This window comes from Eurytemora carolleeae, unplaced genomic scaffold (genome assembly GCF_000591075.1).
Source record: "Eurytemora carolleeae unplaced genomic scaffold, Eaff_2.0 scaffold880, whole genome shotgun sequence".
Taxonomy (NCBI): Eukaryota; Metazoa; Arthropoda; class Copepoda; order Calanoida; family Temoridae; genus Eurytemora; species Eurytemora carolleeae.
The window spans coordinates 61,453-88,810 of NW_019396794.1; the positions used below are offsets into that span (position 1 = coordinate 61,453).

Here is a 27,358-nt window from a genome sequence, read left to right on the forward strand (position 1 = left end):
GTAAAAAATCATGCTCACAATGTTTAATTTTTTTGTATGCAAAAACTTTCTCAATAAATGAAGGACCATGGGAGAATTTTCGAGCCTTCTTTTGTTAACCAATGCAATGGAAATTTGTGTATCAAGAACAATAAGGTTTTTTATAGGTGACATGGAAACGCCTCAACACGGAAACGACTCAACACGGAAACGGATCAAAAATACGCGGAAACCCCTCAAAAACCGGTTTTTTTGAGGCATTTCCGCGATTTCTTCAAATTTTTCGGAAATCCCTCTAAATTCAAATTTTGAGGAGTTTCCTCTTTTTTTTGATCGATTTCCCAGAATTGTATATCCGTTTCCCCTTTTTTTTATTCAAATATTTTAGAGGGATTTCCCAATNTTTCCTTGAATTTCTAAAAAAAAAACGGAAATGCCTCAAAAATAATTTTTGATCCGTTTCCGTGTTGAGTCGTTTCCGTGTTGAGGCGTTTCCATGTCACCTTTTTATATGTGTTATTTTGATCCTTGTGCCATATATGTGTTGTTTTTCAGATGTTAAAAACACTATGTGTCGGGGCAAGCCTTGGTTCTATTTATATCTTCAAAAGTGGAGTTTTCAAGGTATTCATCCGGCTTTTAATTAGCAGTGCTTCGTGCCTCACTTTCTGAAAACTCTTTAAAATTTTATGTCGACATTGAATTGAACTAACTCCAAAGGCATTTTTTTATTTTTATACATCATACATTGTTCTTCTGACGACGATTTTAATACCGCAAGGTGTCTCTGCTCTCAATATTTCAGAGATATTACTTGGCAGAGACACCTAGCAGCCACAAAACGTTATCTAAAGTACAAAAATGTTATGTAAAGTACAACAACGTATATCTAAAAATGTAAAATTATAACATTCAAATTAAAACAGGCATAAAATGTCTAGGCATTTTTGGATTATCGTAATTTTCAGATTTCTTCAGTTTTTGCTGAATATTATCTGTCTAAAACTTTGATTCTAATGCCATATCACATATATATGAGTTTTCGTATAACTTGGACACATTTCATGCGAATTTGTAGAGACAGGGACATCCTCTTAAATTTTCTAGGCTTTATCCTATACCTCCTTTTATTTTACCAGTCCATTTAAGCGAACAGAAACCTAAAAACATCACAAACTTATGGGAGAAAATGTTTTTCAAAGAGGGCAGGGAAATGGTTTTTAAAGAAAATATACAGTATACAGTATACACCCCTGTGTATGTATTTAGTTGAATGCAGAAACACCACGGTACATGGGCGGAACCTCTACAGTACAGTACAGTACAGTACAGTACAGTACAGTACAGTACAGTACAGTACAGTACAGTACAGTACAGTACAGTACAGTACAGTACAGTACAGTACAGTACAGTACAGTACAGTACAGTACAGTACAGTATACACCCCTGTGTATGTATTTAGGTGAATGCAGAAACGCCACGGTACATGGCGGAAACTCTACAGTACAGTACAGTACAGTATACAGTATACACCCCTGTGTATGTATTTAGGTGAATGCAGAAACACCACGGTACATGGCGGAACCACTAACTGATTCCAGTGTACTGATCAAGGACTCAGGTCTGATGAGGGTCAGGATGGAGAAGTTTATCATGGGGCTCCAGGTAGGGATAAAGAGAGTGATCACGACATTTGTTAAAATAAAATTCCAATATTAGGCCATTATGTTTCGTGACCACTCCCTTTAAATTTTTTTAATGGTTTTATAGTCCACATTTCCAAAATATTTACAAATCTACTTATCTTACCTTCCTTGATTGATCCAGGGTGAGTTCTGCAGAGCAATCAAGGACCAGGAGGAAAAGGGGGAGTGGCAGGTTGATAGGTAAATCCATATCTATATTTAGGAATTTCTGTTTGTCTGTCCGATCATAATTCATGATGTCTTGACTGATTTCCCTTTAATTTGAAGTAATTAAAATTAGTTCAAAGCGAAAATTGAAAGAAGTATTTAACAAAAGAAGAATTACGGATGAGATACGGAAAAAAAACAAGAAAATTCTGAAATCCCCAAATCCTACTGGTTAAGTAAATCCCAATCGAGCTAACCCCCCCCCCCTTCCCTGTTTTTAAAGAACATAAATCTCTGCTTTCGGGTTTTCGACGTTTTTTCTTGGATCTTTAAGAATTATGTTTTTTATTTCTCCTTTGTAAAGGTGGACGCGAGAGGAGGGTGGAGGAGGTGTTACTTGTGTAATACAGGTCAGTTTACGTAGTTTACTTAGTTTAGTTTACTTAGTTTACTTAGTTTACTTAGTTTACTTAGTTTACTTAGTTTACTCGGTTTACTCGGTTTACTTAGTTTACTTAGTTTACTTAGTTTACTTTTTTTACTTAGTTTACTTAGTTTACTTAGTTCACTTAGTTTACTTAGTTTACTCAGTTTACTCAGTTTACTCAGTTTACTCAGTTTACTCAGTTTACTCAGTTTACTCAGTTTACTCAGTTTACTCAGTTTACTCAGTTCACTCAGTTCACTCAGTTCACTCAGTTTACTCAGATTTATTAATTTGAAGGATGGGCATATTTTTGAGAAAGCTGGAGTTGGTGTTAGTGTTGTGCATGGTCTAATTCCTCCTTCTGCAGTTGCTCAGATGAATGCCAGGTTTTTATTAAAGGGACTGTTCACGTATTTCCAGTGACCTCCATTCTTAGAGTAGCAGGTCGATTCACAATAGGGAGAATCCAATCAATGGTGCACTTAAATTCTGGTTAGATTCTGTTTGATAGTCTGGAAAAAACGTCAATAGTAAAATTAGTTTCACCAAAACGGTCAGAGATACCTTTTCCTTTCATTATTAAACATGGCTAAGAATCATGGATTAACAACAAAAAATTTTATTTTTTATTTTAAAATGGTTTAAGCTATATAAGACCTCACTTCATTCTAGAATAAGTAAATTCATTTCAAGTCTGGGGGCAGTTAGTTGGAATCCCTAACAGCCTGATATGATTTGATTTGATTTGACACTTGGTGAAGATATCATCGTTTTACTATCTTGAAAAGTGTTCGTACATATCTTTATTGACTCTACAACATAAATCCGCAAATCTTTTTTACAGAGAACCCGAAATAGAAAATAATCAATCTAATCCATTCTCCCTCTGAACTGTCGAAATTTTAAAGGATATCTTTGTAAACCGGACATGACATGCGTCTGCATAATATATTACTTAAATGCGCACCAATTCTTTGATGAAAGGTACAGATGATCAAAGAAATTGTTTGGGTAAGAAATTTCACCAAGTGGCGTTAAACAATTGATTTCTAAAAATTTAATCCTTCAGCAACTTCTTTACGTAGCAGTTAGAGAATGTTTGCGGGTAAACAAAAAAAATCGAATTTTTTGGTTGACTTGATTAAAAAAAGGAGAACCATTTCTTGTTGATGACACCCCCCCCCCCCCTGGACTCACTAGCCATATTTTAGAGGAAAGAAGTTGCCAGAAGGAGAAGAAATGCCTTTCTTTGCCTGTGGTATTAGCTCTGTTATTCATCCAAGGTGGGAAAGCAGAAAAGTCAAGAATATTGTGACAAATTTCATAAATTTTTTATTAATTTATATCATTATTTTATGCAAAAATTGAGTCATTATTTTATCAACTTTAATCATAAGTGAAAATTGGGTCATAAAAAGTTTACTTTATTTTAACTTTTTAAATGATTAGTGTCGGAATTTAATAAATTTAAGTCGCGTCTCAAATCTCCCAAAAACCGGTTTCAATTGAGCGCCAGCTTAAATCTTGAAAAATTGACTACAATCAAACTATATATATATACACATAACAATTCATTGTTAAAAAATTAAGGAAGGATTTGAATTGGTGATTCAAATTTTAACCTACGATATAATTTCGGTTTAGTTCAATTTTGAGTGAAACCAACCATATATGAGCCGCGGCTTAAATTTAAGCCGCGACCTAAATTCTTTAAACTCGGCCTCAGAACACCTAATATTTCACTTAATTCTGTTCAGAAGCACAAATATTCCAACTAAACTGTGTTTATAACCCTAATGCTGTAACTAAAATGTGTTTTGAAAACCAAATATTCTAAATGGACTTTGTTAAGAAGCCCAAATTTTTCCAACTAAGCTAATTTTAGGAACCCATTTGTTCCAACTACATCTAAACTATGTTTAGAACCCCAAATGTTTAAACTAAACTGCGTTTATAAAGTCTTAAAGTTCCAACGAAACTATGTTTAGAAACCCAAATCTTCCAACTAAAGTCTAAACTGTGTTTATAAAGTCTTAAAGTACCAACTAAGCTTTGTTTAGAAACCCAATTGTTCAAACTAAACTGTGTTTGAAAAGTCTTTAAGTTCCAATAAAACTATGTTTAGAAACCCAAATATTCCAACTGTGTTTGAAAAGTCTTAAGTTCCAATTAAACTATGTTTAGAAACCCAAATATAACTTCAACTAAACTGTGTTTAGAACCCCAAATGTTTCAACTAAACTGTGTTTATGAAGCCTTAAAGTTCCAACTAAACTATGTTTAGAAACCCAATCGTTCAAACTAAACTGTGTTTGTAAAGTATTTAGGTTCCAATTAAACTATGTTTAGAAACCCAAATGTTCCAACTAAACTGTGTTTATAAAGGCTTTAAGTTCCAACTAAACTGTGTTTATAAAGGCTTTAAGGTTTCAACCAAACTATGTTTAGAACCCCAAATGTTCCAACTAAACTGTGGTTGTAAAGTATTTACGTTCCAATTAAACTATGTTTAGAACCCCAGATGTTACAAACTAAACTGTGTTTATAAAGCTTTAAGTTTCAACTAAACTATGTTTAGAACCCCAGATGTTCCAACTAAACTGTGTTTATAAAGCTTTAAGTTTCAACTAAATTATGTTTAAAAACCCAAATATTCCAACTAAACTGTGTTTATAAAGGCTTTAAGTTTCCACTAAACTATGTTTAGAACCCCAGATGTTCAAACTAAACTGTGTTTATAAAGCCTTAAGGTTTCAACTAAACTATGTTTAGAAATCCAAATGTCCCCACTCTTCACTTCAACTATAGATACTTTGAGGTTCAAGAGTCCAGTGGGAAAGTTAGGTAAGCAATATTTTTTATTTAATTCAAAGAACCTGTAAAATCTTTCCCTGGGATGTTTAGAAAGATGAAAATTTCCCTGTATGATAATTGAAGGACTGCAGTATGATTTTGGTGAATTATATTTACGTACTAAGTCTAGGGGTGTCAGAAATATTTTTTTTGCATTTTTTTTTAAAACGTCCCATAAAACTAAAAAAAAGTTTCATTTTGATAAAAAATTTTGTTTTGGGTGATTGCATATGTTTATAGAAAACTTTCTTAAACTGACATATTTTTTCTAAATTCACTTTTTTAAGAGTTTAAGTCAAAATAAGTATTGATGAATATTGCTTTTTATCGAGTAGATATCCTTAAACATACCGATGTGAAACCTTTCAGTAAGCAGGAAAGATTCTGCAGAAAAAAGTTGCCAAACCAAACAGAATTTTTATTTTGAACAAAAATATTTAGAACTTATATAGAAGCTTTTCTGGGTTGCTGTTGCACTTTACTCTAGTTTTGCATTATTTTCATTTTTGTAAAACAGTATAAAAGAGATTCTGTTGATATGGTTTAAAACTTAACAGCTGATGATTCATTGGAGGGAAAAATGGCAAAAACACCAATTTGTAATTCCCATATCTTTTTATGGAAAGTGATGGTACAGGGTGTCCCAATAAACATGGGAATTCAGTAACGAATTCGATATCGTCTTTTTAAATAATTCTTAGATTTAGTAAAGTGATACCTACTAAGAAAGCTGTAATCTGTAAGAGTTTCGTCTGCTATGTTTACAATTTGATTGTTTATGTTTTGACTGCATACGGTTGTACTAAGTAAAACAAAAAATTACAATTACAATTTACAAACAGAGTAAACTTTTCCGTCTTCAGTGTTCATCTTGCGGAGACATACATATCTTTACAGCCATTTACCGTTTTCATAAATAAACTCCAGCAGACATATTAATATTATGGCTTTTGAAATAAGGTATTACAATGCTGATTCATAACGAAGACGATATCGAATTCGTCACTGAATTCCCATGTTTATTGGGACACCCTGTAACAGGGTATACAGAGTTCTTCAGGGTACAGGGTACGACAATGTAGTTCAAAGTACTGGGCTTTACTGGGGTATACTGGGGGGAGGGGGTACAGAAACCAAACAGAATTTTTTATTTTTAATAAAAATATAGTCAGAAGCACTTCAATTCATATTTTCTTTATAGTTTTGCACTATTTTCATGGTTTAAAAAGCTAGTTTTATACTAATCAGCTGATCACTTAATGGAGGGAGGGATGGCAACCACGCTAATTTGTAATCCCCATATCTGGCAGAGGTGCTTGTCTAAAAATGCTAACATGTTTAGCAATTTCATGCCTCCTGACATACGCTGGCAAAATGCACTGAATCCTAAAAAAATTCACCGTCAGATATGATCCACTAAAACCCATGTAGACAAGGGTAAGTGGTTGAAGCTCGACCCTGGAGCTCAATGTGACATAATCTACAGGACATGATACTTTGATTGTAGGTCAAATGTTGATAATTGTAATAATGTATCAGGTGGTGGTTTGGATGTAGTTGTGATCGCACCCCCTACTATCTATATGTATCAGGTGTTGGTTTGGAGGTGGTTGTGATCTGACCCCCCTACTATCTATATGTATCAAGTGGTGGTTTGGAGGTGGTTGTGATCTGACCCCCTACTATCTATATGTATCAGGTGGTGGTTTGGAGGTGGTTGTGATCTGACCCCCTACTATCTATATGTATCAGGTGGTGGTTTGGAGATGGTTGTGATCTGACCCCCTACTATCTATATGTATCAGGTGGTGGTTTGGAGGTGGTTGTGATCTGACCCCCTACTATCTAGATGAAGAAGATGGAAAATACTTTCATCAAACTCTCAAGACTGCCTGTGATAAACACAACACAAAGTAAGTTTGCATTTGTACTACAATATTAAAATAGTTTCAATACCTTTTTTGTATCAACAAAGACGAATATTGCTGTGTTTTGTCAAAAAAAAATTTTCTTAATTTCTCAATGGTCTCTGCATTCTGCAACACATATCTCCTCTCCCACCCCTTCTTCTGAAAAAGAGCAACCTTCCATGACAACATAATACATATCTTTTTTGACCTAATCTAACTTGGAATAGTTTTCAAACACGGAGGTTTCCCTTTTTCAGAAGAAGGGACAGCGGGGGTGTGTTCCAAAATAACTAAAAGAGGATAAGGCCTCCCTGATTCAATTAAATGCATGTGATGTGAGGCAATTTAGGTATCGAGGATAATCTTAACAAACAACAATGTCCTCAAATACATTGTTTGAAATTTTTTGTTTCTAGGTTTTACAGTAAGTTCAAGGCCTGGTGTGATGATTACTTCCGTATTAAACACAGGAAATTCATGATTAAGACATAAGAAACTTTTAGCATGGCTCATTATTAACTCATAACTCCTAATTGGCATCTTTTTTTGGAAATATTACTGATTGTGTTTTGGGAAAGGTTTGCTGTACATTAGGAATTTCAGATCTCCTTTAGGCTGAGGAACTCCTTTCTTGTCAAAAATGAGATGGAACTTAAGTTTTCAAATGGATTCAATGAAGAATTTTTAATTTCCATTAAACAATTCCCCATATCATCTTTTTTCGTTGTTGTTTAGGGCTCACAGTGGGAAGCATAGAACACTGGAATATACAGACAACTTTTCTGAAATCTTATATCTTTACTGTTAACTGTTTTCTCTCTGGCCTTGGCCCAGCTACTTAACACTACCACGCCCACAGTTGGCGTATTATAGTGCTTGAAGCGTAAAAACAAGTACCTGCTGTTCATCCATGCGAAGATGGCAATGGGTAATTCACAACGGTACCCTTAAAAGCTGATCAAGTGTGAATTAGATATCAATGTTTATAATTTTGAAAACTAATTATTTTCAATTTTGTTTTCTCTTGAAAAACTAAATTTTGTATTCAAAACTTCTTTGATTTCAATATTTATCCAATAACGGTTCTCCATGAAACATGAATGAAATCTCAGAAATATATCCCGTGGTATTGGTGGTATTTTCTTTGATGATTTGGACTCTCCGACCCCTGAGGTAAAGCATGATTTATAGGAAACGTAGCAAAGTAAAGGCATAACAATCAGTCAAGAAATCATCAGAAATCCACAAAAATAGGATCAGTACATTTTGATATCTGCAAAGAATTTTTAAGCTTTATTTAAAATTGACCTGGTGAAGGGTTTGATCAAAACCCAAGAAAACCTACCATAATTCTTCACTATGGTGAAAATTAATTAACAATTTAATTAAAAAAATGTGATGAAAGTAAGAAAGAAATTCTTTTCAAAATCACGGAAGTCATTATCGGGCAAGAGCAGAGTTATGTTTTTGACAATGGCGGATTGAGCACTTACAATCCTAAAACTCAAGTTTAAGGGTTAATTTATAAATGTCCAGATAATTATTATTATTATTAACAATCAACCTACAGACAAAGTACTACAGTTAACCCTAAATAAACCATACATCGAAAGAATTCATCAAATGTCGTATTCTTCACTTTCTGATAATGGAATGTTGCAGATATTTAGTTTTTAAATTAAATGATTATTTGTAGCTTTTTAAAACTGTTCCTGCATATTCATTGCTATTTATTTATATTCGTAAATACTGAGATTTACCCGTCATAAAATTGTCAAGACGACATTTGATAAATTCTTTCTAATAACGCCTCATTTAGAGTTTAACTGTAACTCAACCTTGCTTTGAAATGATTCAATTTAATTCTTGATCTCTTTATATATTTTTTCCAACTTTTTAGCATCAAGTTCAGGCCTATCTGTATTCTTTATCATCTTTCAGAGTCAAAATTTTAAATCTGTTCCTATAGCAAACTTTTAGAAACAAAATGTTGAAATATGTTTGTTTTAATGGAGCGGCATAAAAGCAAAAACGGGTGCCTTTACATGCCTGAATCAGATTTATCCACGTTAAAATCTCTAAGACCATAAATTTATGCCTAGAAATGTTTTGGGTTTGTTAAAGAGTGCGGAAACGCAGTTATTCCTTCTTACATCCCCCTGGTGGAGAAAAACAAAAACAAAGGTAAGAGACAGTAGGTCAGGACACACATCCTACACTGTACACGGTTATTTTACAATTGTTGTTTAGACTTTTTTTATCGTCGTAACTTAACAGAACATTGTATTTCTTAAAGTGTACAGTGTACTCCAAATAATGTACTTTTTACAGTGTTCATGGTACAACAGTACACTGGAATCTGTACAATTTACACTGTTTTCTCTACAGTGTACACAAATTTCTCCACAGTTGACATTTTGCAACAGCATCCTGTATTCTACACAATGTAAACTGTACAATAGTACTCTGTAAAAAATAACTCTGTATTCTGTACAGTGTACACATTACAGGGTGAAACAGTTTCCTATTTTCTGTAAAGGGTACATTGTACATTGTACATTGTACCAGGTACAACAGTTTCCTGTTTCCTGTGCAACAGTTTCCTGTATTCTATTTAGGGTTCAATGTACAATGTACATGGTACAATAGTTTCCTGTATTCTGTGTATGGCACAGTGTACAATGTATATGGTACAAAAGTTTCCTGTATTCTGTGTATAGTACAATGTACATAGTATACAATAGTTTCCTGTATTCTGTGTATGGCACACTGTACAATGTACATAGTAAAATAGTTTCCTGTATTCTATGTATATCACACTGTACATAGTATTCTGTGCAGGGTATGGATACGCTGAGCGTCAATGGCAACTAATCAGACGAGGACACTATGCTGAATTCAACCTTGTCTATGACAGGTTATTTTATAATTTTAAAAGTTATTTTTTAACAGGACTGTCCTTGTGATTTCGTGACCCTTGTCATATAGGTGACATTCCCGATCTATTAACAAATGTACCCTATTCAAACATCAATAATGTGACAGACATCGTAATATTGTCGTGAATTCTTACTCTTGACAGCTTTTAATAATATCGTTGTAAATAGGACTTGGCACTTGTCACTTGAAATTACGTCCCCTAATTTTTATTATCTTAAATTCTGGATATGGGATAAAAAGTTTGAATTTAAGACATTAAAAGTCGTCTTTCTTAGATCCTGATTTTTAAAGTTTCCGTAGTTTTATATTGGCAAGGCTTTTTAAAGGATAAGATTTTGTTGTGGTTGTTTTTGCAGGATTTTGTAAAGTGTATTTATAATGTGTTTTTCATTGTTAGTACAACCGTTTTCTGATTTGAGTAAAAATGAGAAACTTTCATATTTTTCTTTTTTAAATTATCTTGAAAGTTGGGAATAGGCGTGTTTGTTAAATTTTCTCTATGGCATCATTGTTCACGAACTTTTTGGTTTGTTCACAAAAATTTGGTTCGTTAAGGAAAACAACACCATGTTGGAATTAGTCACTAAAACTAAGTGAATCCTACTGATAGTGTTAAACATGTGAATAATCCAAAATTATTGAAAAAAAATTTATATTTATACATTTTTTTTATATCTATAGTACGTTGTTATTTATAAATTTCCTTCAAGGGACTGTGCACATACTTTCAATTGACCCTCCCTTAAAGAAGAAACATTTCCGATTCAAAATGGTACCGAGCGCTATCTGAATAACGTTGAGGAAGTTATAAAAAATCTTTCTTTCTAATGTGGTAATTGGTGAATTTTTAAGTTTCTCTAGAGTTTAAAACCGTTATTCAATAAAAAAAAATTTTAATCTGCGGGAAAAGGAAACATCATCGATTAAAGATCAAACTAAGGTGAAACGGAGGGTTATTTGAAAATATGCCTACGCCTGTGGTCTTCAATGTTTTTTTTCAAAAAGGTGTACAATCCCTTTAATGCTTATTTCAGTGCTCTGGATCCATTTGATTTTGATCCAAATCCGCATCCTGTATCTTTACTGGAAAAAATGGATCAGGATCCAAAGCCTGATCCAGGTCATGAACATTTCTTTATGATTTAATAATCTTTTGACGAAAGAAGAATTTTAAAATTTATTATTCTTTTTTTGCTTATTTTTGCTTGAACCTTTTAGAGATATGTAAATTTTTGATAAACTCTTATTTTTTGATAGATCAGACTTAGGTTTTGAAAGCAAAATATTTTTAGTTTGTTTTGTTGATATTTTGACCAGGTTCCGGATCCAGGATCCATGAAGCCCAAGTGCAACGGATCTGTGTTCTAAGGACTTGTTTATTTGTTTAGGGGAACAAAGTTTGGTTTGTACACCCCTGGAGCAAGATATGAGAGTATTCTTATGTCTCTTCCCTTGAACGCTAAATGGGAGTACATGCATGTTCCAGAACAAGGAAAACATATTGCTCTAAATTTATTGTGCGCGTGGTTAGTCCTTAACACGTGTTTATTAAAACTCGTATTGATAACTATTTGTCTGTAATAGAAACTCTAGTTCTTACTGCGCGTGTTTATTTAAAGTCTTAGTGCTGACTTTTAGCCTGTATTAGTAGCTTTTATCCTTGATGCGCGCGTTTATTATTTATAGTCTTAGTGTTGACTTTTAGTCTGTATTAGTAGCTATAATCCTTAATGCGCGCGTTTATAATTATAAGTCTTAGTGCTGAATTTTAGCCTGTATTAGTAGCTATGATCCTTAATGGGCGCGTTTTTATTTATAGTCTCAGTGCTGACTTTTAGTCTGTATTAGTAGCTTTAATACTTAATGCGCGCGTTTTTTATTATAAGTCTTAGTGCTGACTTTTAGCCTGTATTAGTAGCTTTAATCCTTAATGCGTGCGTTTATTAGTTATAGTCTCAATTGATAGTCTCAGAATTGACTTTTTAACCTGTAAAAGCAGGTTTATCTTTTATGTGAGCGTTTTATAATTGTCCTATAGCTCTCATTTCAGCTTGTATCCGTTTAATGCTTTATAAACTTATTTGTTCTCAGGTCTGTTATTATTATTTAATCCTCAGTGATCTAATCTAAACCTTTGTGGACTCTTTTTGATTCCCTTTTTTCACTTAATTCTGCTTTCTCAGAAGTGTTTTGTTGAACGTCTTTATTAGCATCACAGGTTAAATTAGTATAAAAAAAACCGCAGTATACTTGTAAATTGAGCAATCCGACATTTAAAATAGCCATCTATTTTAATCTTGAAAAACTATTTTTCGCTTTCTGTTTCTGAGGTCATTCTTAAACCCGACAGTCCAGTTTCCTAGGTTTGAATATTTAAGTAAATATCATATTTGTGTCTCTGAAATATTATTTTTGTTTTAATCTTTGATAAAGAGAAATGTGTTAATAGGCAGTAAAGAGGCCAAGCTGGTGGAAATATTGAAGAACCCTAAAGAGTGGGTGTAGGCTGATAGTACAGTACAGTACAGTACAGTACAGTACAGTACAGTACAGTACAGTACAGTACAGTACAGTACAGTACAGTACATTAAAATGCAGTACATTACACTACATACTGGTTATGATTAGTACTGTTTGATTGTACATGCAACACCTCTGGGTGCACATGAATTAATTGTTCTTTTTCTTGAAAGGGTGTCACAAAATGTGTTTATAATCTTAGAATTCACCCTCTTGATAGGTGAAGATAAGCGTTGGCTTTCATTGTGATGAAATTATATAATAGAAAAACTTACTTGTGAAAACTTGTTAACTTTTTTTCTATATTTAAACAGAATCTGTGTCTAAATTTCTAGATGAATTACTGTGATGAAAGATTGTATTTTTATTTTGTTGCTCAATTATTATTTATCCCAAATAAATAATTTTGCTCACTAATCGGGATTTTATTATATTTTTGTCGGGATTGTTAAATTTAAAAATATTTTACTAAAAATAAAATTTTAAAAATAGATAAAATGACGTCTTACGAGGAGGAAGATAATTTTGCGGAAGGAGATTACGGATCCGTCCCAAAATATCAGCAATTTCAGGTAAACTATGGATCCGTCCCAAAATATCATCAATTTCAGGTAAACTATGGATCCATCCCAAAATATCAGCAATTTCAGGTAAATTATGGATCCGTCCCAAAATATCAGCAATTTCAGGTAAATCATGGATCCGTCCTAAAATATCAGCAATTTCAGTAAATTATGGATTAGTCCCAAAATATTAGCAATTTCAGGTACAGGGTGTCCCACGAAACATGACAATAGCACTTTGGTATTTGAATTTATTTGTGACATTTAGTCTTCTATCTACTTTAACATGTATGATTCTTGAAACAATTATCACATAATTCTCCTAGCCCTGGCATTTCCAAAAAGTGGTCTGCGTTTTTTGTGCTTTAAATATTACTGGAGATATAAAGAGTTTGGTTCAGATTTCAATTTTGTTAAATAAAAGCAAAATTGTCGAAATCTGAACGAAATTCTTCATATCTCGGGCAATATTGAAAGCACAAAAAAGGCAGACCACATTTTGGAAATGGCAGGACAAGGGAAATTTTGTGATTATTATCTCTAGAAATTTACTTCTAAAATTAGGTTGACAAATATGAACGCAGCAAATTATATCAAAAATTAAGACGACATTCAAGTCGTCCTGCATACTGTCATGTTTCGTGGGACACCCTGTAAATTATGGATCCGTCCCAAAATATCAGCAATTTCAGGTAAATTATGGATCTGTCCCAAAATATCAGCAATTTCAGGTAAATTATGGATCCGTCCCAAAATATCAGCAATTTCAGGTAAATTGTGGATCTGTCCCAAAATATTAGAAATTTCTGGTAAATTTAGTTATTATGAATCTGTCCCAAAATATTAGCAGTTTCAGTTAAATACTATTTCTAATGATCTGACCTAGAGAAATTAAGGATATGTACTAAAATATCAACAATTTCGGTTCTATAGAGATATTGGGTTATATTGACATATTTATTTATTTGACTGATTTTCAATCTGTTTAATTGATTAAATGGTAGGAAGGTGATGAGGTGACCGCTGATTGATTATTTGATTAAATGGTAGGGAGGAGGTGAGCTGACCGCTGCTGGCGAGAAAACAAAGATTCTGTTAATGGGACTTAGACGATCAGGGAAATCTTCTATCCAGGTAGTACTTTAATTTCCAGGTAGTCCTTTAATATTCAGGTAGTCCTTTAATATCGAAGTAGTCCTATAATATCCAGGTATTCCTTTAATATCCAGGTAGTCCTTTAATATCCAGGTAGTCCTTTAATTTCCAGGTAGTCCTATACTATACAGGCAGTCCTTTAATATCCAGGTAGTCCTTTAATATCCAGGTAGTCCTTTAATATCCAGGTATTCCTTTAATATACAGGCAGTCCTTTAATATCCAGGTAGTCCTTTAGTATCCAGGTAGTCCTTTAATATCCAGTCCTTTAATATCCAGGCAGTCCTTTAATATCCAGGTAGTAATGTAATATCCAGGTATTCCTTTAATATACAGGCAGTCCTTTAATATCCAGGTAGTCCTTTAGTATCCAGGTAGTCCTTTAATATCCAGGTATTCCTTTAATATCCAGAAAGTCCTTTAATATACAGGCAGTCCTTTAATATCCAGGTAGTCCTTTAATATCCAGGTATTCCTTTAATATCCAGAAAGTCCTTTAATATACAGGCAGTCCTTTAATATCCAGGTAGTCCTTTAGTATCCAGGTAGTCCTTTGATAACAAGGTAGTCCTTTAATATCCAGGTATTCCTTTAATATCCAGAAAGTCCTTTAGTATCCAGGTAGTCCTTTTAATCTGTTATCAAGTAGGCAGAACATTTATGTTGTGAATCTTGAGATCATGCATTGATCTCCATCTTATTCAGATCTACGAATTAACTTAACCCCTCTTCGATATCCCGCGATGTTCATACGTTATAACTTTGGTTGAGGGATCAAGCATTGCTTTGATCTTTTAAAGTGCACATGTTGGATATCGAGATCAAGTGTTTAAGATTAACAATAGCTATTTTCTTACGAGTCACAACTTTTGGCGGTTCATTTTTTGTCGTAGGTTCTTTCTCTAAATCATCTTTCAATTATCTTATATTTCTTTAATTTGAAAGTTTGAACTGTCATAATACTGCAATTTAGTTATTTATGGAACACGAGATCTAAGATCCCGATCGAACAGGCAAATAAATAGACGCAAGCTTATTATGGTTTTTTTAAATAGTGTTATATTTCAGGTTTTTTTTAGATAAAACTACCATCTATTTGATTATCTGAAATCCTTCATTCCAGTTAGTGAACTTTTATTGAGCCCTGCTAAGTTGTCGAATTTAGTAATAAAACTTTTACCTCAATATTTTATTCAATCTTGGATATTTTTAGAAAGTTGTTTTTCACAAGATGTCTCCCAATGAAACCTTGTTCCTAGAATCTACCAACAAAGTGCAGAAAGACGACATTTCAAACAGTTCGTTTGTTCAGTTTTCTATTTGGGATTTTCCAGGTGAATCAGGGGTGGATATTTTCTTTAAACTCTATTAATACCCCCCCCCCCCTCTTCGTTTTGTTGAGTTATTCTTCCAAATTAGAATGGCAAAAGTATGGAATGGTCATTGTAATTTATCAATAAAATTAAAAAAATAAACTTTCTGGTTTGGTAAAAGAGAGAAATATCAAAAGAAATTTTAAATCCTTGTAGCTAGATCCGGTTTGGGATCCGGATCTATTTTTTAGGGGGTAATTAAAAACCGGATAATGTCAATGTCAGGGAGACCTATAAATTTTATCTGATCTGAGTCCGAATTTAATGAATTTGATCCGTGTCTCAAATCCTCCAAAAACCGCAATTGAGAGCCGGCTTAAATCTTGAAACATTGAATACATTTTTTAGTGGAACAACCATACTTGAGCCGCGGTTTAAATTTAAGCCGGCGCTCAATTGAAACCGGTTTTGGGGGAATTTGAGACGCGGCTTAAATTCATTAAATTCGGACACAAATCTAAAGGAAAATGAGAAATGAAAAAAATTTCTCCAATCCAAAACTTCAAACAATCAATTTATTGTTTACTTTAAACCAACTAATTTTTACTCCACACATTTTTTTTATTCGCAACTGTTTAATTATTGCTCCAAACAAATTTGTTTTATTTGCTTAAAACCAATTTACACTTTTACAATTTACTCCATTCACAATTGAATTTTTAATCCTTAGGACAAATTGACTTTTTCGATGCAACGTTTGAAACTGAAGCAATCTTTAGTGGATGTGGTGCTCTCATTTTCGTCATCGACGCACAGGACGATTACTTGGAGGTCAGTGACGGATATGCTCGTCCTAAACGCAAATGACGACTGTAAACTACATGATCAAAACTGAGTTTGAAATTTTGAAAATTGAAATTTAAGACATGGGGTTGACATTTTTTAGGCTCAATTTTAGATAGGTTATTTGTTAATTTTTTGAAGATTCAAAAACAATATTGGAAATCTCATATTGATTATGTTTTGAAAACGTGATAACATAATTTTACTGTTCTTTCATTATATATTACTCAAATGACGATATTTAATATCTGTAATATCAATACTACTTTCCGTTGTGAAGAAAAAAGAAAATATGTCGACTATTTAAATTTTCCGAGTCCGAATTTAAAGAATTTGAGCCGCGGCTTAGATATGGTTGGTTCGACACTTCAAATTGTATTCAATATTTCAAGATTTAAGCCGGCTCTCAATTGAAAACGGTTTTTGGCGGATTTGAGACGTGGCTCAAATTAATTAAATTCGGACTCTGTTCTTTTAAATTTGTCGTGATAATTTCAAGTGACCCTCCAGGCAAGAATGGTAATTTTAAATCTTCATCTGATAAATAATGTGAAAGATATTTTCGTTTTTCTAGATTTATAAACATTTTATTATGACAATTCCTAATTTTCTTCCGGCAGTAGAAAGGCTCAAGTCACTTTTTTTCAAAATAATTTAATTCAAAATAAATTACACAAGGATTTAATGGTAGCGTTGTATACACTATACAATGTACATGAAGGGATTTGTCCTCTCTGCATGTAGAGTCACTTGAAATAACGCTCACAGTCCCTTTAAATGGTTGTAAAAGAATAAAGTTTTGTTTTGATGAACAATTACTTAGATTAGTTTCTTATCGAAGAAAATATATTTATTATTATATTATTAGAATTATTAGTATTAGTATTAATTTCAGTTTTACTATTATGATTACAATTATGATTATGATAATTATTATGATTAGTTTTTAATGCTCTTCGTTTTTTCTTTCGTTTCTTTATTTTTTTCTTTCTTACATCATACAATGATATGGTCGTCGGAATTTTTAAGTGACCCTCCATTTTAGGAGGAGCATGCCTAATTTAAAACTGTACTCTTGAATCCTTAATTATATAATGATGCGGAGAGTAGAAGATGGTCACTTAAAAATAGGTTTAACAGTCCCTTTAAGGTTGCTCTTTTGACCAATTTATTGATTAGGTTTGAGGTATTTATTCACAAAGTGGATGGACTTTCTGATGACACTAAGGAATTTAGACAATTACATTACATTAACATTAACAACAAAAATTTTTAATGAAAACTGACAATAATTCCTGTCCAGTTTTAGGTAAAGTCTCTAAACAAAACAGTTATCTTCTCAGACAATGAACCCTTAATATAAAAACTGAAAATAAACTCATTCTATTAATGGTCTTTTCACATAACTGACATAACTGTGGTCCTTTAGTATAAAAAAAATCTGACTGTCCTTTTTAATGAAAGTTCTGACACCGTCACCTATCAGATATATATAATTGCAGGGTTGATGCGTCCGGACGTCTGACAAGTTTATACGTGCCGCAATGTACATGTAAAATAGCACAATGGGCCAAAAGAACGAAAATATTTGTATTTCCATAATTACTGTTCCTAAGTTCCAACCACACTCCCTCCTGGACCAACTTGACTTACCGTGGAAATATAAAACAACAACAACTAATTCTTTATTGATTGATTTATATCTACAGCTTTACATGCAGCCGTTGATTCCGAGTTAATCAATCAAATTTGGATCATTTGTGGACACAGTTCTTCTATTTACAAATACTCTGACATAGTCCCTTTATTCACATACTGGTCCTACTAACAAGACTCTGACAAAGTCCCTTTATTCACATACTGGTCCTCCTAACAAGACTCTGACAAAGTCCCTTTATTCACATACTTGTCCTCCTAGCAAAACTCTGACACTGTCCCTTTATTCACATACTGGTCCTCCTAACAAAAACTCTGATACAGTCCCTTTATTCACATACTGGTCCTCCTAACAAGAACTCTGACACAGTCACTTTATTCACATACTGGTCCTCCTAACAAGAACTCTGACACAGTCACTTTATTCACATACTGGTCCTAATAACAGGACTCTGACACAGTCCCTGTATTCACATACTGGTCCTAATAACAAGAACTCTGCCACAGTCCCTATATTCACATACTTGTCCTCCTAGCAAAACTCTGACACTCTCCCTTTATTCACATACTGGTCCTACTAACAAGAACTCTGCCACAGTTCCTTTATTCACATACTGGTCCTACTAACAAGAACTCTGACACAGTCCCTGTATTCACATACTGGTCCTAATAACAAGAACTCTGCCACAGTCCCTTTATTCACATACTGGTCCTACAAACAAGAACTCTGCCACAGTCCCTTTATTCACATACTGGTCCTACTAACAAGAACTCTGCCACAGTCCCTTTATTCACATACTGGTCCTACAAACAAGAACTCTGACACAGTCCCTGTATTCACATACTGTTTTTACTAACAAGAACTCTGTTACAGTCCTTTTATTCTCATAAGGGCCTACTAACAAGAACTCTGTTACAGTCCTTTTATTCACATACTGGTCCTACTAACAAAAACTCTTGACACAGTCCCTTTATTACCACTGGTCTTTTTTTATCTGACAAAATCTCTTTATTGTCTGGGTGTCCGTTAGATGGAAACACAACGAGATATTCACCAACGAGCTACAGATGATATGATAGAGGCAGGACTAGAACAGCAGGAAAATAAACAGTCAAAATTCATAGAAATTTATTACTCCAGAGGCCGAATTAAAGAATCTAAACCGCGTCGCTGATTCGCCAAAAACCGCTTCCAATTGAGCGCCGGCTCAAATCTCGAAACACTGAATACAATTTCAAGTGGAACCAACCGTGTTTGAACCGCGACTCAAATTTCTTTAAATTTATTACTTGCCAAAACGTTATTTTAATCCAAATTTATCAAATTATTGTTGTGAATTCTAGAAATCTTAAACTTGAAAAGTCCGCATCTTGTAACTGTTATTTTGGCTGCAGGTCAACCTATCCTTCTATCTAACATCTATTTACGATCATTCAATATTCGAGGCATTCTCTAAAGTAAGTTATCAAGTGAACTATTGTAATTTGTACTTATTCAGAAATATCCACAATATTACTGTTTTATTAACTATTTATTTCTTTACTACAGAAGACATTAGGGGTGCAATAAACAGAGAAGGGAATACATTGCTGAGGATTCCCAAGACCTTGTTGGGTCCTTAAGTATCTCCATATTTCCTGTATTCTGTATTATATATATCTACTCCTATATCCTGTATTCTGTATTATACATCTTTACTCCTATATCCTGACCTCTGTATTATACATCTTTACTCCTATATCCTGTATTCTGTATTATATATCCTGTATATATATTAAACCCTTCTATCCCACTGTCCTCTCCCCTCCTACCCTCCTTCATATCCTCCCCCTCCTCCTCTACTGTCCTCTAAGCCAACCTAAGTCTCGGGGTTTACAAAAAATGTCTTATGTCTCTCTATATCTTGTCTATCTCTCTAAATAAGGACCTTCGCAGTGGGTGCTACCACGATACTAACAGCCGATCCTGACCATATACTTTTGTATGCTAACGAGATCAGTCTGAGGGGTGGGTTTCTGTAGCCCTTAGAGGTTGCAGACGCGTCATAATAGTAGTGATGTGTCTTCAGTTTCTTCGTGTTTTCTTTATGTTAGCATTTAGCATAGTACAACAAAAACATATATATTAGTTTGGACTCTAAATATTAGTCTTTCTTGCACTTTGTCAAATTTTAGCCAATATGCAAAAAAAGAACCGAAAAACGATGCAAAAAAGAACGTGTCGTAAAGAACTTTTTCAGATCGTTTTTCGGATCGTTTTTGGACTTTCATTGCTACTTTTAATAAAATCAAAGTTTAACATAACAGAGTTTTGAAATCTTCAAAGTTTTAATAATTTTTTTCTAAAAACTACCCGAAATGATTAACAACACTACATATAGATAGATAGATAGTAGTTCTAATTTATATTTATCAGGTAGTCCAGAAACTGATCCCTCAGCTGCCAACTCTGGAGAATTTGATAAATATATTTGTCTCAAATTCTCAAATTGAGAAAGCGTTCCTTTTCGACGTTGTTTCTAAGGTAAAATTTAAAATTGTATTTTAACATTTTCTCGAAAATTTATCTTGGGTGGAAATTTTTGAATTCCTATTCCTTAATTCAGAAATTGCTTTTGTTAACCAACGAATGTGACAATCAGAAGCCACAAACAATTTGTTGAGACCCCCCGGTATTTCTGTAAAAAATACACCTGGTTTTTTGTTCTGTACAATGGTTATTGTACAGTATGTACAGCGCCAATGATGTTCAGTTCAAAGCAAAAATAATGAGAATAATAATAATTAAGATCTATGTTGCAACCGACTCTTCTCCCGTCGATATGCAGTCCTACGAGCTCTGTTGTGATATGATTGATGTTGTCATTGATGTCAGTTGCATCTACGGAATAGGTTAGTATAAAACAGTACATAGGATTCATTTCATTTTGATGCAGATCCAGAACTGAACAATTCTTTAAAATTTACTAATTTGTTTAACAAAAGAAGAATTTGCTTTCTTTTTTCTTTATTTTTATGCTAAAACTCGATGAACCTTTTAGAAATAACGACAATTTGAATAATAACTTTTTTAACAGTTCCACGTTTTATTAAAAATATATTTCGGTCTGGATGGACCCTCGTCAGTTTTAACGATATAATAACCATCAAAATCGAAAAAAAAATAAAAACACAAGAAAATAAACAAACAAAAAAGAGTATTTAAAATAAATGAGTGATACCTACAAAACGGCGAAATAAGAAAACTACTGATATTACTTAAGTTATGATATTAGTTAAACGAAACATAGCAACTGTGCAGTTTAATCAGATTTCAATTTCGTTCTATTTTTTTCAATCTTTTTTAAAAAAATATTTTGATCGTTCTCAAAAGTATCGTTCATTTTCCGTCTATTTCATTTGTTTTCTCACTGAATTATCGTTCAGTAAATTGGTTCGTTCAATAAAATCGGTATTACTGCTAAGTAAGAAAACGATAGATTTTTTCTACAAAATTGTGATCGAAAAAATCGTTCGTTCAGTAAAAAATATTTTTTAATCTTTCTGAAAGATCCAAATCGTTCGTCCATCGTCCGATTTTTTAACAACAAAAATTTCCTTCGTTTTTTAAAAACGATGCCCATCTCTACCTATTCCACGTTGTATTGATTCCACTTTATTGAAAATATAAAAGTTTTAATTTTATCTTGAAGGTGATGATTTGGAAGTGTCAGCATTTGATGAGCAGTCCGCCAGTGTTATTAAACTCAATAATTCTACAGTACTCTTCCTGAAAGAGGTATTATCTTTAAATATATCTATATTTATGAAGTTTTAACCTTTGTTTGTCTGTTGTTTTTCCGATCATAACTCTTGAACCCCTTGACCGACCAAGCGCAGGTAAATGACGGGAGTAACTATAAGTACCCGGGGCAACGCTGGGTACTCAAGCTGATTTGATTTGATTTGATTTGATTTGATTTGATTTGATTTGATTTGATTTGATTTGATTTGATTTGATTTGATTTAAACCAGTCAAATGTAAATTGAAGTATGGGGCCGGTGCTCCTTTGCATCATTCTCAAAGAAGGCGGCTGGTCCGCCCTCAAAAAGTTTTTAATAAAAATCCCATTTTGTTTGTTTTAATTGTAGATTTTTAAAATTGGTTTTTTGAATTTCCTCGCGATCTTATTCCTTTTCAACAATTTTTGATTGTAATTTATATTTTTTTTTTTTTTATTACATTATTTCTATTTTAGTGGTTTTTTAATATTCATAAACCAATGTAAAACAGGATAATATTGTTAATTAAAATCATTAATTTCTTCTCACCAAACTCTAGGATGGCCATTTTAGGTATATTTAAACTGAGAATTTAAATTGAAAAAAGTGAATTATCCTGGAAAAATGGTTTAATTGTGATAGCTGGTTAGGGCTTTTGTCGCTGGTGCGGAGGATGTGGGTCTGCAGAGGTATCAAGGAGCTGAAGTTCTTGATCGACCAGGGTTGTAAATCCTAAGCCAAACCAAACCCTCCAGAAGAAATTCTGTGGCAGTACAGTCTTCGGATAGTATAATTTTAAAATAAATAAATTAGATATCAACGCTTATAGTTTTAAACATTGATTTTTTACAGAAGGAGTTTCTCTACATAATTAAGTGACTTGCGCAGATTTAATGTATCAGAATTAAAAACACTTCTAAACCTAGAAAGACATCAATATCTTCCACATTATTGATCAGATAAAAGTTGCAAGGATACCGTTGTGAATCTGGCATTGCCATCTTTGCATGAATGGTCACTTCAAATTACGCTTCCAGTCCCTTGAAACATTTAGTTTCCCTAATTTAGTGAAAAATATATATTCCTTAAATACAAGGGGGAAGAGAGGGTTGAGGATAGTTTTCAGCAAAATATATTGCTTTGATATTTCTTAACAGTGCAGTGGCCTGAACCATGTACAACAGGAAAACTTTCTAAATCATGAAACATCCAAAAATTGATTCTTTTCATGTGTCATGAGTTATGATAGGACTAATAAACAAACATAGATTACTACGTTATATATATAAATGCATAAACATTATTTTCTAATTAATATGAAAGATTTTTATCAATTAAATTGTTGTTTTAGGTGAATAAGGTTCTAGCTTTGGTTTGCATTATGAGGGAAGAAAATTATACTCATTCGGGACTCATTGACTTCAACTTCAAGTGTTTTAGGTTAGTATTATCCTTTAGGACTTATTGACTTCAACTTCAAGTGTTTCTGGTTAGTATTAACCTCATTTAAGACTTACTGACTTCAACTTCAAGTGTTTTAGGTTAGTATTATCCTTTAGGACTTATTGACTTCAATTTCAAGTGTTTTTGGTTAGTATTGACCTCATTTAGGACTTATTGACTTCAATTTCAAGTGTTTTAGGTTAGTTTTAACCTTATTTAATACTTAGTTATTGACTTCAACTTCAAGTGTTTAGGTTAGTTTTAACCATAGAGAATAGAATATATATTAGAGGGGAATTTAAAGAATCTCTCGGTATGAATTTTTTAAGTCCCTTTCAGCCTGAAAGGGAGTTCAAAGTGTACACATTATGTAAATGTTCACAAATTATATGCAGTAGAGTACATTAATACAGTATGTTTCCTAGACTATCCATTTCAATTTCAAATTTTTTAAAGCTGTTAAATAAACTTTAAAATGAATTAGGTGAATAAAAAACATCATTTGATTTATAGTTATAACGGAAAATCATCGTTTGTAAAGTGGAAGGCATAGAGTCTATGTGAAGTGATCATTGGTCAATTATGAAACCAGCCTATTTCATAATTTGGTTTTCCTTTAACAATAATTTTAGATTTTCTATAAAATGATATTCCAGGGCCCAAAAGGTTATATAGCATAAATAAGTGAAGTACACCTGCAGTATGGAAACAGTACAACAAAATGGCCGTTTTACACTTTTTTTCTAGTAAATTCACCTCTAATATATATTCTATTCTCTATGGTTTTAACCTTTTTAATGACTTATTGAACGTAACAAAGGTTTTAAGGATACCGTTGTGAATCTAACAAGCGTGTCTATATATATATATATGGAAATTACGTCTACATAGTACATATACAGTACTTACTTAGATTGGTTCACCCAATCAAGAAACTTCTTATTTTGCCATAATCTAACTGGATTCATTTCATACCAATAAGACATTTTTACGGTGAACAATTTTTAAATAAGAGCATAAAGTCGTTTGTTATATTTCACCTGCTGTTTCAGTCAGCAGAATAAATGGTTTTTTACTATTCTTAAAAAAATTCAGATATAGAAATATCACTTCATTAATTTTGCATTTAGAGAGGCCATAGAGGATGTGTTTGCGGTCAGAGCAGGACAGTTTCATGGAGGCAGAGTCATCAAAGATAAGGTTTTATTTTCTAGGATTCTTAAGTGGAATTTTTTTTTTAATCAGCGCTTAATTAGGATACAAATCATTTTGATGTGGATCTGGCCAGGTCCTGTTATAGCTCCATCTCATATCTTCCAAGTTTTGCACATTTAATTTCAGAAAACTTATTTTTATGTTTTTGCTTTTTATCATTAAACCTGATTTACAATTCATTGATAAGGAAGGTTTTAATGACATCTAATTGGTTGAAACTAATAATGTATGTTTTGAAAGTCGGATTCAGGGATTCTAAGCACAGCTTTGAATTCGTATTTTTTAAGAAAATAGTTCAAAATGTGGTAAATGATTATGACGCCTTTCTACAACATTTAAATGCTGAATTTGTGTTAATATTGTCAAACCAAAAAAATGCTGAATGTAAGTATGCAAATATGCTTGAATGTTCAAATTACTTTTGATTTGACCACTCACAAGTCAACAGCAGCTGTGATACAATGATTTGTAGGCGTTTAAATACAAGGGCGTACGAGAGCATTTTTGTGCCCCTTCCCCCTTCCATGGCAACATTGTGCCCCCCCCTTAAAAACCCTTTTTTGAAAAAATATTGATACCTTTTTTAACTATGCGATCATAAATACTTCCATATAACAAGTGGTAATCAGTAATTCTCTTAAGTGGACTTATCAGACACTTTCTCATTGTGGTGTAAGCTTCAATGGGTGAAAAACAGAGATGGAAATGTTTCTTAAAAAATATCTATATTTTCATAGAAACAATACATATTGTTTAATTATAAATAATGATATCAAAGATATATTTACACTGAAGGCAGTATTGAATAAAGCTTTTTTAATAAAACTTTAATAGTAAAGGGCAAAAGTGAGATTTTAAAGTATTTTTTACATTGGTGCTCCCCCTCAGGGGTACTTACGAGGGGGGGCCGACCCCCCCCCCTCGTACGCCCCTGTTCAAATAGTAGTAACAATAGCAATATAATGGGTTTCCCGAGTACCCCACTTTAAATTTGAGAGATTACAACTTTTATATTTTGATACACACAAAAACTATATCTATGTGAATAAATTAGTAGTCTGTGTTTGTTTGCATGCCCGATCATAACTCAGAAACCTCTTGACCGATTTGCCTCGAATTTTTATTTACAAGTTAAGGAGTTGGAAGACCGTGAATTATTATATTCCATGCCAAGCTGGGTTCCCAAGCTAGTATGTTAATATTATATAGAGAATATTCCCCACTAGTATTAGTTGATATGATTAGAATATCAATACTGGGAAAACAGGATATATCAATATATAAGGCTGCAGCTGGTTTTTAGAACAAGGGGGGGGGCCGGTAGTTTGAAAGGATTAGACTTATTGATAAACTAAACTAAGGTCAACATTGTTGAATGATTAATCTGTATTTATCGGGCTTAATTTTGTCACTTGACCAAAGGAATGGTGAGGAATAAAAAATGTATCGAGTAGATCAAGAATAAATCTGGGAACTCTATTGAAGTTACATCGTTTATTTAATGAATGTTTACATGTATGTTCATATGTATGTTTACATGTATATGTTTACATCGTTCAGTTCATATAAAAATTCAAATAAAAATCTAAGAGGGCGTGAAGCGTCCTAGATGTCAATTGTTAATTAAATATTCTGTTTCAGGGACTATCTACTGTCGAGGAGGAGGAATAATCTGTATTCTACTTGATCTGATGAAGTGCATTAATATTTATAATTTCTACGGCATACTCCACATTTTGGACAATCTTAGTTTTCTTGTCCTTTAAAAGAACTTCAGACCTTATCCTTCTGTTGATAAAGTGGAAGGTCAGATTCACAGCGGCGCCCTTTAACCCCTTATCTTAGCAACACAGAAGAATTTTTTGAAGTGTTATTTTCTTTAATGCATAATCCAAAAGATATTTTAACAGAAAACTAAAAAAAGAAAGTTATCGAGTTTTAGCTAAAACTCAAGGATTTAATACAAATTTACTGATCAGACAGAGATTAAAAGGATAAATGCCACTTTATGATTTAAATTTGTCCCTTGAAAGAGGAATTATAATTAAAGTAATCAGTGTTATTTATATTTTTGTAAAGAATAATAACTTTTCTATAGATATAATTTATTTATTTGTATTTGGGAATAAAATATGAAATTAGTTTTTGAATTGATTTACTTGGTAACAAGAGTTTTAATGATGAAGTTTAAGAAATTATATAAAATAGCTTTTGTTCCTACATAAGCTTAAAGTTAAACGTTGTATTTTAGCAAATTATAATTGAGGCAAATTGGACGAATAGTTCAGGCCTTATTAAGAGACATATTAGAAGAAGTTTAACGATTTTTAAACTTTTAATCTTAATCTTATTACTCGTAAAGCCTCTCAAGTCCCTCCTTATGGCCCCCATGATAAGTAAAACTGTCAACAAGCCTCTACATTTTCATCGCCGCGTGCTGTATTTTTTTATGGCTTACCCAACCAAAACTCGGAATATAGCTCTTCATAGTAGAAACCACAATAGTTCTAAAGAATCCATAAAGTTAAAAAATTAATTTTAAATTGTCTACATGTGAAAAATTGTCCACAAAGCTTTTAATAAAATCAAAATAACATATCAAATATTATAGAAAAACTATTTTGTCTTGTGAATTTGTGCAATTTTAGTTGAAACTGCAGAAGAATGAAGTGTGTTATTAGGGAGGGAACTCCCGCACGCCATGAGCCTCTGCTATGCAGACATCGAGACTCCCAGATTCGCTAGGCAGACCGAGTCTCCACTATGCAGACAAAGCCTATGCTATGCAGACCGTGCCTCCGCTTTGCAGTAAACGAGCCTCCACCATACATCACAGCTTTTTTTTATATCTTGGTTTTTATGAGTGATGAAAACTTTTAACAATTTTTGTTTGACGTTGTGGCATAAGAATTTTACTCAAAATTAG

General features: G+C 32.9%; 2 protein-coding genes across 6 annotated transcripts; both read left to right on the top strand.

The window, feature by feature from the left end:
- Positions 1-41: 41 nt before the first annotated feature.
- On the top strand, positions 42-12,899 carry LOC111708756 (oxygen-dependent coproporphyrinogen-III oxidase). 4 transcript variants are annotated; one of them, XM_023482221.1, is made up of 16 exons: positions 42-146; positions 504-603; positions 1,531-1,644; positions 1,807-1,865; positions 2,197-2,242; positions 2,557-2,645; positions 3,471-3,542; positions 5,032-5,103; positions 6,918-7,025; positions 7,439-7,492; positions 8,135-8,195; positions 9,125-9,206; positions 9,864-9,939; positions 11,351-11,454; positions 12,412-12,515; positions 12,551-12,899. In XM_023482221.1, the coding sequence occupies exons 1-15, from the start codon at positions 58-60 to the stop codon at positions 12,465-12,467; spliced, it is 1,182 nt and encodes a 393-aa protein (XP_023337989.1). In that variant the 5' UTR covers positions 42-57; the 3' UTR covers positions 12,468-12,515; positions 12,551-12,899. The 4 variants fall into 4 exon arrangements, with proteins under 4 accessions (XP_023337989.1, XP_023337987.1, XP_023337986.1 ...); XM_023482219.1 differs by having other exon boundaries at positions 12,412-12,510; XM_023482218.1 differs by having other exon boundaries at positions 12,412-12,899.
- LOC111708757 (ras-related GTP-binding protein C) lies at positions 6,442-26,531 on the top strand. 2 transcript variants are annotated; one of them, XM_023482224.1, is made up of 13 exons: positions 12,949-13,054; positions 14,096-14,179; positions 15,414-15,534; positions 16,244-16,357; positions 17,478-17,582; positions 19,042-19,105; positions 19,404-19,470; positions 20,429-20,536; positions 20,802-20,904; positions 21,705-21,790; positions 23,126-23,214; positions 24,348-24,417; positions 26,074-26,531. In XM_023482224.1, exons 1-13 carry the CDS (start codon positions 12,980-12,982, stop codon positions 26,101-26,103), a joined length of 1,116 nt encoding a protein of 371 aa, XP_023337992.1. In that variant the 5' UTR covers positions 12,949-12,979; the 3' UTR covers positions 26,104-26,531. The 2 variants fall into 2 exon arrangements, with proteins under 2 accessions (XP_023337991.1, XP_023337992.1); XM_023482223.1 differs by lacking the exons at positions 12,949-13,054; positions 14,096-14,179; positions 15,414-15,534; positions 16,244-16,357 and adding exons at positions 6,442-6,448; positions 11,959-11,961 and having other exon boundaries at positions 17,536-17,584; positions 19,044-19,112; positions 19,408-19,470.
- The last annotated feature ends 827 nt before the right edge of the window (positions 26,532-27,358 follow it).